The sequence below is a fragment of the Malaclemys terrapin genome, chromosome 7, assembly GCF_027887155.1.
Source record: "Malaclemys terrapin pileata isolate rMalTer1 chromosome 7, rMalTer1.hap1, whole genome shotgun sequence".
Classification (NCBI taxonomy): Eukaryota; Metazoa; Chordata; order Testudines; family Emydidae; genus Malaclemys; species Malaclemys terrapin.
Window position 1 is genome coordinate 74,338,892 of NC_071511.1, and position 17,234 is coordinate 74,356,125.

Below are 17,234 nucleotides of genomic sequence, written 5' to 3' on the forward strand. Positions count from 1 at the left end.
GAGCCCTTTAAGTCGACAAAAATGGCTTCGTCGTGTGGACAGGTGCAGGGTTAAATCGATCTAGCGCTGCTAAATTCAACCTAAACTCATATTGTAGACCAGGGCTAAGTAAAATTTAGCTGCACCCTCCCCCAAACTGTTTTTCCTACAAAGAACTACATGACTTTGTTCTATAAGTCTGTCGCATCTTACGCACATTTAACATGCACAATTTCAGCTTTACGCGATTGGAAAAACAAAACAAAAACAAAGAGAAAAACAACAATTTTAATACTGTACCTGTAGTGCGGGTGATTCTGCCTGCCATTACACTCAATGTAATTTTGACTATACGCGATTTTCGCTTTACGCGCTGACTACGGAACGTAACCCCAGTGTAAGATGCGACAGACCTGTAATTTTAACAAGGAACAACTTTCTGTCCCACCAAGGACCCCTTACCTCACCACACTTACTGGCAGATCACTATTTGCTTGGATTTACAAAAAAGCTAAATAATTGTCTGAGTAAGATGTTTTGTACTTGGGCCTGTCACCACAGAAGTGATCCTTTCTTATTGCTTCAGATTATAAGAAGGGCAGGAAGAAATGCCTTCCCAAACACATACGGCTTTGAACAACTGGCTAGTTGCCTTATAGGGAGTAGGGATTCTTTTCCTCTGAAGCACCAGCAATTAGTTACACTGGGAGGCAGAATACCAGGTTCTATTGAGTTCATTGCCAGTTTGCATTCTTTCACATGAAGGCAAGTGGAGCTTCTGGGGATGAAAATTTTTATCTTGGCGTCCTGGAAGTTACACATGCAGATCCTGGTGAACCAAGATCAGAGTATATGGTTTATAATTCCAGGGACAGATTAAAAAAGATCAACAGGAATATTTTTTATTTTTATTATTTTAGTAAGTGCTGGTGTTATTTGTTGTCTCTCAAAAAAACTGGAGCCTGGTTAGTGCTCATGAAAGTCTTGGAGATCAAAGAACTCCAACCAAGAACAGGTACAGCACAGATGGTTATTTTGCAAGTTTCTTCTTCACTGCTCAGCCCAATGCATCTCTAATGCTGATCTTCAGGGGCCACTTTCAATAGGTGAGAGAGGGGCTAATTCAGTTCTTGGCCTCTTCTCCAAGACTGCAAACAGCAGATTTAATGATATTGATACTTGTTTATTGGTAACTGGACTAAGATAACTCATTTCACACACGCTACCTAATAAACACCCATGACAGGTAATACGTATTCTCAGTCAACACCAATTTGGGCTAGATCTGAACCAGTGACTTAGAAGGGAACAGCTTTATAACTTACACTTTAAGCAAGCTGTGAGCCATCCAGAATCCATGTGTTCAGATACTAGTTGGTCCTTCTAGTGCTAAGTTATGATGCTCTAAAATGTATTAATTACCCACTATTACTTTGTGACTAGGAGCTATTTTGATAGTTCCAACATGCCCTTCTCCCCAGCATCTAGACAGGTTAGCACCAATTGTTATCCAGAGTAGCATCTTCTGGTTTTTGGAACATAAATTTGGTGCCAATTCTCTTTCAAAAGCTGTTAAATTTTAAATGCAGACAAGCCTGAATCTACAGCATTCCAAGTCATTAGAACTCAGAAGTTAAAAACTACAGTTCTGTCTCTGATAAATCTAACCCCAGTTCCATGAACATTCACAACAATAATTTTGTACAGTGGTCAAAAACTGAAAAGATTCAATTAACGTGTTACCTGACAGGCATTTAGATTCAAAATGCCAAAAGTAACTTTCCAAAGACCACATCCAAAGTGAACCCAAAATTCTGTGCTATGATGCCTTTAAAAAAAGAGGCAGTTGTCATATTTCATCCACAGAGTTAATATTCAGATGAATATTTTAGTTTTCCTAAATCCCCATTAAAAATCTCTTCTATTTTAATCCTTTCCAAAAGCAAAGGAAATCCTCAGCGGCACACACTATATTAACAAGCCACAGTGACTCAATTAGAAGCCTAAAGTCCTGAAATGCCCAAAATAAGGGAGCATCTGGTTGGTTTTTTTTGATTAGCAAGACATTGACCTGATTGCCTTGCTATCCTTCCCCTTCATTTGCTGTTTATTTTTCTTCTACAGTGATAATCAGATATTGGTACTGTAGCAGCAAATCTGTGCCAGTACTGTACTATAGGTTTATTCACTGCAGTGGTTTATATAACCTAGTAGTTGTAGTACTAGCTTCTACACTGTATAGCAACCTACCGTTGTTTAAGAGACATTGAGCCTAATTGGTCTCTTCTTCTGCTTACAATTCCCTTCTAATCAATACCAATACTATTTTAGGACTTATTACAATTATTTTGAAAAAATTACAGTGATCAGAACTATCCCGTTATTTTCAAATGATTTTCCATAATTTTTGTGTACACACATACACACACACACACACCAATTTTGGGAAGAGGGGATCCTACAGTTCACATGGCAAATCAATCAGCTGGAAATTTTAACCTTATAGTTTAAGTTGCATTACATTAAAAGCAAATGAACAGCAACCTGACTTTAGGAACATGTTTCACTCCAGTCAAATGAGGATACGAGGTTGGTGGAGGGCAAGTTGCCCAGGATGGCCCCTCCGCTAGTGTACTGTACACATCCAAATGGGCATCCCTGTGACTATATATTTATCACTTATGCAATTTTTTTAAAAAATTACAATTCAATGTAGATGCACATCCAGAAATCACTAAAAATTACATTTAATGTCAGGAAACCAATCTGTAATATAGACACAGTATGACAGACTAGCCTGAGATACTTTTTTTGTGTCGTGTTTGTAAGAAAGAGCTATTCAGGATAAAATTCACATTACATGAGTCATTCATGATTCAATAGGTATCTTTGGTAATATTGTACATTTATGTCTTAGTTACATTGCAAGCACTAAGTCCTTTGGATACTTATGTAATTCATTATAACTATATAGACTAATTTAAGTGATATTGCAGTAGTGTCTTCTATCTATACATTGTCTGTGACATATGTGATGTATAGAATGAAGTCAGACTAGCAGAATTGAAGTTACTCTGCACATTTATATTACAGATCACTCTTATTCATTAACTATATAGCAATTACAGTGTCATTAATATTATGCCCTTTATATATTACTAAAGTGGTATTTATGGCTCTGTAAAGTCTAAAATGCAATTAAGTTATAGTTTTTAAAAACAGCATACTATTTCCCCAAAGAGTTTCAATGTAATAGGATTTTAAGGAATGTAAGTTGTATTTTTAAAAAGTTTTCCTAACTGTAAATTATTAAAGTACAAAGTACAATAACATTACCTTAGAAGATTTCTCTTTTAGAAAAAAAATCTATCATTGCTTGTAATACACAAGAACTGAATAGTACTATAGAAAACAAAAAAGTCAAGGAGCTACAAATATACAAGGCTTCTGCTTTCTCAGGTAATAGATCTCCTTGGAGTTTCTTGTTGAGTTCTCAGGTAATAGATCTCCTTGGAGTTTCTTATTTTATGTCAACTCACAGTTTCCCACCCTATTCTAAAGTGACTGGATTGTCCACACTAGCTGCGTTAAGTCTTAAGATTCAATGTTTATTTACAAGACAGTTTAAATGTTGCAGGCATGTAGCTATGTTCACTCCACAACAGTATTGGAACGGGCACAGCAGCTTGGGTGTCTCAGAGAGTGCATCATTGTTCTAAATGGCCTTTTCTTTGCCTCTTTAGCTGGAGGTGACTCCTCAGTACTTTTCCTAGAGAGCTCTATAGGCTCTGTCTGGAATTGTTCTATTTGAATTTCAAGATGTTTTTGAATGGCTAATCCAAGAACTTCTGGGTCCACGGCTGCCCCATATACTTCCCATGTCATCCCTTCATCATCCCATCTCACTTCACGTACCGGAGACTTTGGGGCCTCTTGGTCATGTTCTAAATTAACCTCTGGGAACACATGAGAGTGACCTTCAGCTACAACAGATGGGCTTGTGGCCACAGACTTGCATTCCATTGTTGAAATGGTTTGTACCTCTGCATCTTTGCACTCAAGAGGAGATCTCAGTTCTTTGGTTAAGTCATTCATAGAGGTCATAGTCCATGTGTCTTTAGTCTTCATTATCATGTCTGCACACTGCTGGTCATGCAACACAATGTAAGAAGCCTTCATTTCCTGTTGAGCTCTGCTCTGTTGAACGCAGTGCTGAGCATGTGACAGATGCTCCCCAGGAACACTACAGCATTTCAGGATTCGCTTTGCATCCAGACCTGATTCACTAACAGATGACACCAGTTTAGGAAAGGTCATCATATCTGAAGTAGGCAAGGACTGACAATATCCAGGAGTTACCTGTTCTCTTCCCGAGTCACTAACTGAGCATACCAACCTTGGAACAAGTTGAAGAGATGGTATTGGCAAAGAATGGCAATAGGCAGAAACAGTGCCATCTATCTTCATAGCAGAATCCTGCCTTGCACTGCAGGGTAGGGCAGTGCTGTTGTGAATTGTCATCACTGTGGGAGAGTATATACTGCTTGATACATTATTGTAAGACATGCCACCTTGACTAAGCCCAATTGATTGACTGCACATTGTCCTGTTTGGGAAACCACTTCCTGGCATGTGTGGTCCTAGAACAGCAGTGTGAAATGTTCCAGGATCTGTATAAATGGTTGTGTTATGTGTTATACCGCCACTGTCAAAGCTGTTTGTGGGCACTTTTTGGTCTCTATGTGAAGTGGGAATCTGAGTCACCCAGTTTTGATAGTTAGGAGTATTTTCATATGTTCCAGAGCCATATCTCGGTCTTTGGAAAGACATGTTATGCATTGGTGTATCATAATTACTGCTAGAAGAACTTATAATAGAGTGTGTGGCACTGGTTTCCATGTGGGCGACAGAACTCTGCTGCTTGCAACTGCATGTTAGGTCAGAATGGCTTCTTTGGACTGAAGCTTCCAGTCCTTCCATTCTATTCATACTTTGCTGGTGTGTATCACAGACTGAAGAAATGTTCTCAACAGTGCTACTCTTGACATGCATCTTAGTGTCCTTTCCTTCCAGGGATACTGGAGTCTGGTCAACAGTCAGGAAGCAGTTTGTAGTCGTAGCTCTGTTCTGCACATTATCACCTGGTGACTGATCACTCGTTGTTCTGACAGCCGACGAACTTTCCACCATTCCAGACTGTGTGGAAGACCATTCAGAACTAGGGGTACTTCCAACATCGTTCTTGCTCACCTGTGTTTGGCAGACAGTACTACTGAGGCTCTTCTTGAGATCTTGCTTGTTGCTCTGTCTTTCATCAGAACTCACTTGCCCAGTGCATGCCAGACTTGAGGAGCTCTTAGACAGAGGGTGGCTGTTTAGATTCAGGGGACGGTGGCAAACAGAATTTAGTGTTTCCTGATGGGAATGGGTTTGGACCTGGTGGCTGTTGGCTGCCATGGCAAATAAGAGACCTGCAGGAAGGAAAGAGACTTTAAAAACAATTCAAGAAGGAATATGTAATTAGCGATACTCAAGATCAGGAAATACTCATCATCCCTATGGATCCACTGCTTAGGCTTCCCTTACTTTTTATAGTCAAGAGCATGTGCCTCCAGAGATCAAAGTACAACATCTTTCTTTATCCTCAAGTGGATCAGCTTTTTTTTTACCATTAAGATTGTTATACAAAGGATTTTTCCCCAAAATTGGGTTTGTACTTCATGATACAGAATGAGTTTTTACACATTATGAGTAAGTATCAGCAATGTCAAGTCTCTCCTGAATTTACTGAAAAACACTTTTTACGGTGTCCAGAGACAGGCACTGTGACCGCCCACAACTTAACTGAAGGGAAGGCACATTTTTAAACAAAGATGAACACTCAGGAGAAAAGTTATTAGGAACCTAAGTTAAACAGGTGGTGTCACAAACAAAAAACAAAAATGTTTTCAACAGTCTGACTAAAAATTCTTTCCTCTCACAGCTGTTCAGCTTTTAGTTCCTTGTGATGTCATAATTTTCACAAATTATCCAGTCATCGAGTCTTAAAGCTTAAATTGGATTTAAGTTTCTAAATTGGAAAAAAAATCTACTCTTTCTCCCACCTCCCCCAAACAAGCAGAAAATCCTTTCAAGCCTTATTTATATATTGTTTTAAAAAAGTGAAAGAGGAGACTAATCAGGTGGCTTTCCCACTCTGCCGCTAGCAGTACACACAAACACACACAGCATATGGTCTAAATTTATCCCTTTCCTGGCAGTTACCTTAACACACTCACACCCACCCACAATTCAGATTATTGCTGGGTTTCCCCTGCTATTTATCCTACCACAGAGAGACAGTCATGGCCATTTAAACTTCAAGGTTGCAGTTATAGGATCCACCAGGTGAGTTAGCAGAAGAGCTCTAACAAGGCCAATTCAATCAGGGTGGATGTGCCCCATTCCCAACAGTTGACAAGAAGTTCACCCCTTCTTGTCAACTGCTGGAGATGGGCCACATCCACCCTGATTGAATTGGCCTCGTTAACACTGACCCGCCTCCCCCACTTGGTAAGGCAACTCCCATAGAATCATAGAATATCAGGGTTGGAAGGGACCTCAGGAGGTCATCTAGTCCAACCCCCTGCTTAAAGCAGGACCAATCCCCAGACAGATTTTTGCCCCAGATCCCTAAATGGCCACCTCAAGGATTGAGCTCCCAACCCTGGGTTTAGGAGGCCAATGCTCAAACCACTGAGCTATCCCTCCCCTACATTGTTTCATGTGCTGTATATTTATACCTGCCTACTGTATTTTTCACTCCATGCATCTGATGAAGTGGGTTTTAGCCTACGAACGCTCTAAGGTGCCACAAGGACTCCTCGTTGTTTTTGCTGATACAGACTAACACGGCTACCCCTCTGAAACCAGAAGATCTCTGCATCTCAGAACAGGGTTTCCTTTTGCAAATTGCCTTAAGAACCCAGAAGTTCATATTAATTGTTGAAGCTAATATCCAACAGCAAGGAGGAAAATACTCATTTTCAAATGAAATATTACAACTCTTCTGTCTTTGACAAGAGAACTAGCTAACTTCTGTTAAGAACATACTTGCTTCTACTGCCTGGTATATAATTATTATTTGACCCTATGACCCCTACAAATGTTTATTTTTATGTTACTATTTCCTCATTTAGGAGAAACTGTAATAGTAACAGTCTTATTTTTAACCAGATGTAACAGGCCCTTAAGTAGCTTCTTCCAGTGGCTCTCTTTTTAATGTCACTTATTCTATTCTCCTGCTGTTGCAACATCTTGCATTGACTATTTGGCCTATTCACCTTCCCTCCTCTCACCAGACACTTTGATGTATAATTGAAGTGAAATTATTTGAACAGCTTTCTTCAACAACAGAGCACACTCCATTTTTCATTTTTTAAAATCTTCTACCCAACCAACACATAGTTAAATCAAGCTGCAGCATTTAATTTATTAGCATGCATTTAAGTGGCCAGATCAAATAATACTAAGTAATTTTTTATATAGAAGTACAGATGAAAGTGTTTCTAAATTTCATGCCTCAGGACTTCAGGGGATTTTCAGTAGAGGTCCAGAAGGCAATATTTCCCCCCATTCAATGTATTTCAGGTTTGTTTCCCCGCCCATCCTCTGAAGCATCAAAAAGGGCCATGGCTGGAGATGGGACACTGAAAAGGGCAGGCTGGAACTCTGAGATGATATTGAGAATTCTCTCACTCAGATGTTGGCTGGTGGATCTTTCTTACGTGCTCAGTCAGACTTGTACTGATCACCATTTTTGGGGTCAGGGAGGAACTCTGCCCCAGATCAGATTGGCAGGAACTTGGAGGGGGTTTTGTCTTTCTCTGTAGCGTGGGGCATTGGTTGCTTGCTAGGATAATCAGGGTGCAGCTCACCAAATCAATTGCTTGCCATTGCAGCAGCCTCTCAGGCATGTGTGTCCCTTGGTTTTTCCTATTCTCTACAGTAGCATACAATATTTTAGTTTCCTGAGGGCTGTAATACTGAGTCTAATCCAGGTTTTTGGGCTCCACACTGGGTAACTGGGTGGGGATTAACGGCCTGTGATGTCCAGGAGGTCAGACTAGATGATCTGGCAGTCCCTTCTAACCTTAACCTTTGTGACTATGTAAGTCCCAATGTTTTTAAGAACTTTTAAGCAAATGCACACTGCATATTCTGGCTTTGCAGCAAGAAAGCATTCACAAATACATGATTCAAGCCATTAGAATGCATTTCAAAGAAGAACTTTAATTCTTGGGACAAGAAAGCTAGATGTAACTGATAAGTTCATCACACAAGAACAAAAATATGCTGTAAATAGATCAAAATACTCTGTTCATCTCTCCAGGAAATTGCCCAATCCCTGAACAGAAGGTGAGGGCATCTAATACAGCCACCTTTCTTCTGGCTGGCAAAGGAGGAGGAGCGTAACAGGAATAAGTTCATGTGCTTACATGGTTCCCAATCATTTACATATTGGGGTTTTAAAAGATCTTTTAAATGTCAATTTTAAGATGTTTGGGGAAGGGACTGCCCCGGTGTATGTACACAGTAGCTAGCACAACTGGAGAGTTGGGCTTTTCTAACTGTTCTTCTTGGTGTCCTGTAATACAAATAAATAATTGCCTATTATTTTCATATTTTGTTTGCTTGTATCCCCCAATTCTATACAGACTAATGCCCCACTAATTAGCAGGATTAATTCCTTTCATATATATAATATTAATAAATGTAAACTGTCCCCTCAGATGATGCAGCCGGAAACACATGGGGCTGGGACACTACTGGAGCCCCAAGGGCTCCCCCACTCTCTCTGCTGCTGTCCAAGGATGAAATAACAGTGGAGAAAGTCCACTGATCAGTTATGGAGTCCATGCTCCACTGTCCTGCTGTCTGGACTGTGAGACCTGCCTGTTGCTTAACCCCTACTCAGTCACCCTTCTCTCCCACACCCAACGGTTAGTCTCCCAACTTCAGAGAAAAGCTCATACACCAGGTTGCTGAGGGCATTAACCAGTGCTGCTGAATGCGGGGTGGCAAGGGCTGCAGAGGCCATGAACCCCTGGAGTCCTGGTTCCACAGAGATGTAAAGTCCTCAGGTAACTGCCTCTACCTAACCCCAGTGCTATACCCTTCATACTCTGATCATCTATGACAGCAACATGATGTTCCCAATGACAAATCTGCTACAAAAGCAACATGTGATAGGTACTGGAGTGCACAGTCAGAAGGGAATGACGGACAACAACCACTTGCTGTCAGCATGAATAACTCATTCTGTACAACTCTACTGCTACCCCATAACTGAAAGTGTTTAGAAAATCCCATTCAGAAAGCACTTGAGAAGTGAAGCAAGTAGGGTGACCAGATGTCCCAATTTTATAGGGACAGTCCCGATTTTGGGGTCTTTTTCTTATATAGGCTCCTATTACCCCCCACCCCCGGTCCCGATTTTTCACACTCACTGTCTGGTCACCCTAGAAGCAAGTGATAGGAATGAGACCTAGTTTTTAAACACACTTCACTGGTCCAGCTCTCTCACAATGCACACATGGGCCCAGTCCTGTGTACAGATACACCAGCTAGCATATCTTTCCAAATGTACTCTAAATGAAGTGAATAGGATTAAATGCCAGAGTACAACTGTATGCATGGGCATAACCGATTGCAAGGTCAGAGCTTTAGATTTAAACTGTTAGGGCAGGGATCTTGTCTTCCTACACATCTGTAAAGACCCTAAGACACCATTGGTGCTAACCCATGGGTGGGCAAACTACGGCCTGCGGGCTGGATCCGACCCCTCAGGGCTTTGTATCCGGCCAGCAGCACCGCCAGCACCACGTCCCTGTGGCCCTGGGAGGGGGGGGGGCAGAGGGCTTCATGCATTGCCCTTGCCTCCAGGCACCCCACACACACACCGCTCCTATTGTCCGGGAATGGGGAACCGCAGCCAATGGGAGCTTCGGGGGAGGTACCTGGAGGTGTGGCAAGGGCAGCGCATGCAGAGCCCTCCGCCCCCCTCTTCCCCAGGGGCTGCAGCGCTTCCTGGAGCAGTGCGGGGACAGGGACAGGGCAGGCAGGCAGGCAGGGAGCCTGCCCTGGCCTAAGTGTGCCCCGCTGCCAACCCGGAGCCGCTTGAGGTAAGCGGCGCCGGACCGGAGCCTGAACCCCTCCTGTACCCCACCCCCCAACTCCCTGGCCTAAGCCCCCTGCCTGCACCTTGCACCCCTCCTACACCCCAACCCCCTGCCCTGAGCCCCCTGGTATACCCCACACCCCTCCTGCACCTCAACCCCCTGCCCTGAGCCCCCTCATTTCCCACACACCCCTCCTTCACCCCAACCCCCTGCCCTGAGCTCCCTGCTGCTCCCTGCACCCCTGTGCACCCCAACCCCCTGCCTTGAGCCCCCTGCCGCACCCCACATCTCTCCTGCACCCCAACCCCCTTCCCTGAGCCCCCCTCATATACCCCACACCCCTCCTCTGCCCCAATCCCTTGCCCTGAGCCCCTTCCTGCACATCACACCCCCTCCCACACCCCAACGCCCTGCCCTGCATACAATTTCCCCACCCAGATGTGTCCCTCGGCCCAAAAAATTTGCCCACCCCGTGCTAACCAATATTTCACAATGGCCATTTCTTCAGCTACAGGATCTATAAGTCTCAGATGAGAGGAAGTCTCCAATACAGCAAAGAGAAGGTAGAGATATAGGACTGATCCTACTCCCATTGAAGTCTGTAGGAATTTTTCCAGGGACACAACTCATGAAACTTGTAAGACTTGGGAGGTAACGATCTGTTAACACATCAAAGTATGAACAAAACTTTTTACATTACAGTAAACAGTACAACAGAGCCTGAGGGGGGATTTGAATGTCAAATTCAGGTGCAGAATCACTAATATGGCAGAAACACTTTTACATGAACTTATGATCTGTTGCCATAACAACATCAGCTGAAAACTTCAAAGATTAAGTTTTCAATAGAATTCCAAAAAGGAACAACTACTTTATAAAATCGTGTTCGTCTCCCTTGATGCTATCCACACGTACAGATAATTTTAAACAGAACTACACTGAGTAACTGAACACCAGTGGATTAGGAAGCCAACCTCACATCTGTGGTTATTTCACTCTGTGGACAGCAAGTAAATTATTGCTTTACTGACTTAGCATTCTAAACTTGGTTATTGTTCAGATACATGTATATTCAATTCTGATACAGGATAAATATTGCTCTTGGTACCCAGAACCATAGGACCTCAAAATAATGGAAACAGTCACTTTATTATTCCTTAAATAAAAAAAAAATAAAAATGATTATACAAAAAGGGAAATTCCCTAACAATAACTTTAAGATAGAGTTAAGGATGATAAAAGATATACCTTCCAACAAGATGAACAAACCTCTATTAGAGCAATATACTTTACAAACATGTTCCCCTCACCCCCACCACTATCAGGAAATTCAAAGGAAAGTTTCCACAAACATCCTCATCTTTTCCCCCAATTCCACACCCTCTTTTTATCTGTAGATCCTATTCTCCTTGGTCCTTTGTAATAATCCATGAGCAATCACCCACCCACCAAATACCGGCCATAGCCTGAGTTCTCTTTCAGTCCATACACTCTATATAAGCCAGAATTGAGATATGTATGTCTGAGTTGATAATTAATATTTAGCTCTTACAAGGCACGTTCACCCATAGATCTCAAAGCACCTTACGAAAGAGAAGAAACATCATTATTTCCATTTGTAAAATGAGGAACTGAGGATCCGTGATGTGAAGCGGCTTTCCCATGGTCACATGGCAAGTGAACAGTACACTGTTGTGTTACTTACACTATGATATACCTTTATTCCCAAGTGGAGGCAAGGGATACTCACTCCTGCTTCTTAACCTTCCCTCTACTACCCTCCATCTTTCCTTCTAACAATCAGACCTGCCAACACTATGGGTTTCTGACCCTCCTGTAGGCGGATGGGGGAAACCCAGTCATTCTACAGAGAAATTGCACATTCTCAGTAAACAAGATAATGGGGAAGTACAGCCAGTCAATGCTGCTGCATATGCTGAGGAGCTGCCTCCTCCCCCTTCCCTCTGTCACTAACCCATACACAAAAGGCTGGGAGCACTACTGAAGCACCCAGCCCTTTCATCTCAGAGCTTCCTGAAGCGTAGACATGGGGCAGGGAGGTAGGCGCAGAACTAATTAAATGGCACTCCTGGGGATGGGTCTGCCATGCCATCAGGCAGTACTTTACACAAACTTAAAATGAAATGGCTTTGCATCACAAGGGATTGGCAGGTATGTAATTCAGATCACACACACACACCCTCCCTCCAAAACTCTACATTCTAGCGACTAGCCTACAAAATGCTGCAGACTTGAACCTCCAAAGTCCAGAAAAACCCATCATCATCTCTCCATACACTGTGTCCTTATGGCATAGAGGCACCACTCTATATATGTTTCATCCTTCCAAAATACACCAGAGAGATTCTCTTCCACATACTGGGTTATGTGCAGTGTACCTACAAATTCTCCTTTTGAAGAGGGGAAAGGAGTGGGCACGCATCCCAGCAATTATACCAAAATGTATATCTTCATAAAGGCCATACTGGTGTCATGAGAATGGTATGTATAAAAATGTGGATCACTGCTAAAGTAATTTACATAGTCAATGGGGCACATTTACATTTTGTGAAGAAGCAGATCAGAAACTCGGATACACATATAGAGCATGGATAGGGATAAAGGTAGAGTGAAAGCTGGGGAACCTGAAGATCTGAAGTCCCTTTCTTTCAGTGTGTGGAGGGAGGAAATTGCTTTGTTTTATTTTAAAATCAACAAAACACCCGTGAGGTTCATTCTATTTAAAGATAGCTAGATTGTTTACATAGACTTTATGTGAAAGATTTTAGTTCGAAAACATGAAGATGTCTGCACTTGGATACATGAACAAGAAAGCATGCCATTTGAGGTAGATATGTTATGGGCATATACAAAATTGTTAGACAAGCACAGAAAGGATTAGGATAGAAATGGAATTAACATCCACTATTTTTGGCTTAGCTTCAGATGGCTGCATGAGGGGATCTAGGATGCTTTCACTAATTCCACTGAACTACTTTACTTGAAAGCAACAAATTTGTGTGTTTTGCTATGACTTATGATTAAAGTTGTGACCTATTTAATGCATTAGTAAATTTAGTATAAGGATATTACATTTTGTGCATTTTACTAGTTGAGATTTAGTGACAAATTACTATGCCTAAATGAAGTCCTCAATTTTTTTTTATATTTCATGCATATGTTTTCAATTACAATTTTGAAAACAGAACATAAATGGATACAATGCAAAACAATCCATAAAACCATGTTGGCATCTGGATCAAGTTTTCAAAGCAAGTGGCATTACATATGCACAATACCAGCAATAATCTTTCTACATAGACTTGTTAGTACTATTCATTTTGCAAGTGATAATTTTGATGAAGACAAAACTTTGTCTTTCTTCCATGGTTTGAATCAGTTACCTGACACCTACTAACTCCAGGATAATCCTACTAGGCAAAGTACAAAATTCCTGCATCCCCATGCACCCCAAAGCCACGTGCATCTGTAATTTAAATAAATTAAATATTTGTGTTTCATTTGCTATTGCTTAACTATAACCTTGCCAATCAATTTTCAGGTTAATTTTTTTAAAACATAATTTATTACTTGGGCTGACCAAATAACAGTAAAATATATTTGTCAATGAGTTTTACTCGTATGTCAAATAGTATATACACCAAAAATTATTTGAGCAGTTACAAAGCTGGATGAATATCAGTCAGATCCATTAAAAAATGCCACCCACCTGCATCAACAGGTGGGGGAAACTGATGGGGGGACAGTCCCAGTAGCGATGCGGAGAAGCACTTGCCAAGGAACAATAGCTTCCCATGGGAGTCTCTGGCACTCATTGGCCAGCTGGGGGAGAGGAGTGCTGACTGGCCAGCATTCCCCAGTTCCCAAGATTTAGCCCAGCACAGAGGCCATGTGGAGCCTCTTTCAGTTCTATTCCAGCAGCCCACCCTACCCCCCCAAACTAGGAATGGGAACCTGGCCTGACAGATGCTGCGGGTCTAGCCAATCGTCTGTTCGGGGGGGTCAGGAAGGAATTTTTTCTTCCATGGACCAAATTGGCGGAGGACCAGGGAGTTTTTTGCCTTCTTCACAGCACCTGCAAGCAACGAGCGGTTAAGTAGGAACACACATGTTACCTAACTGAAGTACTGGGGTGGTGTTGCTTACTTGTCACAACTTGCGGCTGGCTTTCAGTGTGGTTGAGAGAATAAAATGAACAGTTCTCAGAGGTAAAAGACCTGGGATTTTGGTGATGGGCCTTGGGGTTATATGCTAGGGTGAGACCTTGTGGCCCTCATGGGCCGAGGTCCCCAATCCTGCTACATCCTCTGTCCCCCTCATGGAGGGAAGGGTGCTAGGTAGGATTCAGAGAGAGCTGAGTCCTGATGGAGCTGAGGAGAGCTTACCCCACATTGTGGGTTATATATTAAAGAGCCATGGAACCCTAGCACCAGTTATGGGTTATATGGGATGGAGCCCTGTAATACCTACATTGAAACCCATTAAATGCCTAGCATAGGCAAGTATGGGTAGTGAGCGGGTAGTACTCTTGTGCTAGATGTTTAATAAAATTTGTGGGCTACCACTTAATTCCATGTGTGTATCTGTCTTCATTTTGCCAGTTTTTCCACGTCAATTTACTCAATACTATTAAACCAACCCCTCAATTGCTTTTGTTATAGCTCCCTCCTTTCCTGGCTTCACTACACATTATCTTTTCCATAACAGATGATAGTGTATTTTTTCCTTGTCCCTCACTTATAGGGTCACTGTCCAGGGACAACACGCAGGTGAGAAACCAACGAGTGCCCCCAAGCTGGTGGAGAAGAGGAAGAGATTCTTCCCATGGTACTACTCTTTCCCATTTTCTTACCCAGTGCTTGCTTCAGCAGCTCTTCAGAGTTTTCACAAGCATTAATGATTCTTGTCAGTTTTCCTACTTCCCACAGGGGGTTCTAGTAGTAGGAGTGAAAATTAGTAAGAGCAGTTTTCAGTTTGCTATGGCTTTGGAAAGCTATGAGGAGCAGCAGGTGCTGTTTGTCTGCAAATCTGGGAAGACAATACTGCATCAGTGGGTCCCAACTCTGCACTCTCTGCACATGCCCAACTTCAAACAAAGTCAATAAAGAGAAAATATCTGACATACAATATTTGTTGATCTAGCTGCTTTTATAGCTCCATCATCCTAGCATCCAAGTGCCTATTAGCATTCTCATAACTGCGGTAATGGAGAGCAAACCAGTTTCTCAACTCTTGTCTGTTTATAAATAGCACAAAAGTTTTAGTGTCAGAGCTTAATAGCTCTTTGAGTAGTTAGCTCTCTTCTCCCTTGAAAAATTGCTGTGTCTCAATTCATATATTGCATTGTTAAAGACATTAATAGACTCTTCTGGGATGCTTGTCACTATGATATCTGGACACCTCACAACAGCCCTGTGAGATAGGGAAGTATTATTGTGCACATTGTAGAGGAACTAAAACAGAAATTAAGCTGCAATTGTATAAACGCTTGCACTGGGGCTTCACTGTCATGCAGTCAATGACATCATTGATTCTACACACACCGGTGATGCTAACCATGTGAATTACTGTTTGCAAGATTGGGACCTAAAGAAAATTTATTTTCCCTAGTGCTAAGTTCATGATTTAGAAAGCCCACCCAAAATCTGATTTACCCTATGTTTCATCCACTTATTGCAATGGCACTTTTAAGAAAGGGACACTATCTTGTTAAAATCTGAACTAATAATAGATTTGTGTGTGCCACTAATTGCACGTTAGATGATAAAAGAGAAAGTTTTTTAAAAAAAACTTAAACCACTGATACTGTTTGTTTTTTTCATCTTACTCATTGTATAATTAAAGAGACTTATTTTCATTTTCTGGTTCTCATGAAGTAACACTGTGTAGCACTATTTGAATGGCTAAATGCTGCAGGAAAATATTTAGGTTCAGACAAAATAAAACCAATTTTACTGGAATATACTTTAAGCAATGGAAATTATTCCTTTAAAAAATACACTCTAGATTTTAGCCTTTAAGTCAACCCAACAGCATCCTTCTAACTAATTGAATATGTACATAACACAATGTCTAATGTTCTATACAGCATATACACACAAGTTTGTTACAGTAGCTGATTTCAGGTCTAGATTTGATTTGATTTTAGACTGTAACCCTGAAAAATACTCTCCAGCCCAAAGAACAATGATTATTTTTAGTTACTTGGCTTCGCAATCCCTTCATTCTTATACCAAGTCTGTGCAACAGCCACAACTGGCATGAAACCTCACATTACACAAATTAAATCAATAATCTCTTATCCCGTGAAAAGGAATTTCAATGATTACCTGACTCATTGAATTCTGCAGAACTTCCCATTAAACAGAATTCTACTACCGTCTGTGACAATGCACTATGTCTACCATTTCCTGCCACAAAAATGGGTGAGACACACAATTCTCACCAGATGGCAGTAATCTTGAAAGATCACTCCAGAAATTGTACCACTTTTGATCCATCCAGGGCCGCCGGGCGGGGGCGAGGAAGTGGGGCAATTTGCCCCAGGCCCCGGGCCTCGCAGGGGCCCCGCGAGCCCTGGCCCGGCGGTGGTCCGGGTCTTCAGCAGCATTTCGACAGCGGGTCCTTCAGTGCTGCAGAAGACGCGGAGCGACTGAAGGGCTCCCGCCGCCAAAATGCTGCCGAAGACCCGGACCACTGCTGGTTGAGCACAAGAGCCGCAGCTCCCCCGCTTTGCCCCAGGCCCCCTGAATCCTATGGGCGGCCCTGCCATGTTCTCTGCATTTCACACTGAAACATTTGATTATGGGGATCCACATATTTTGTACTAAGTTTCTAAATAGTATTAAGACTGAATATATATCTTGCTCTCTCTCTCTCCAAACACACTTCATCTATGATAGTGATAACCTTGGGATAAATTGCATTCATCATGCATGTTTGGTTGCCTCACCTGCACTTTGTCCCCTAGTCCATCTCTGTCAGAAAATATTCCAAATCTTATCATGAAGTCTATGGCATTCTAAGCTTCTAACAATTTTTTATAAAATCTGTCCCTAACACTTTTTATTGTCC

At 41.9% G+C, this 17,234-nt stretch overlaps 1 protein-coding gene across 1 annotated transcript; it reads right to left on the reverse strand.

Annotated features, from left to right (window-relative positions):
• Window positions 1–2,726: 2,726 nt before the first annotated feature.
• Window positions 2,727–5,436, reverse strand: GPRIN2 (G protein regulated inducer of neurite outgrowth 2). Its single transcript, XM_054033449.1, has one exon. The coding sequence runs from the start codon at window positions 5,434–5,436 to the stop codon at window positions 3,631–3,633; it is 1,806 nt and encodes a 601-aa protein (XP_053889424.1). The 3' UTR covers window positions 2,727–3,630.
• Window positions 5,437–17,234: the final 11,798 nt, after the last annotated feature.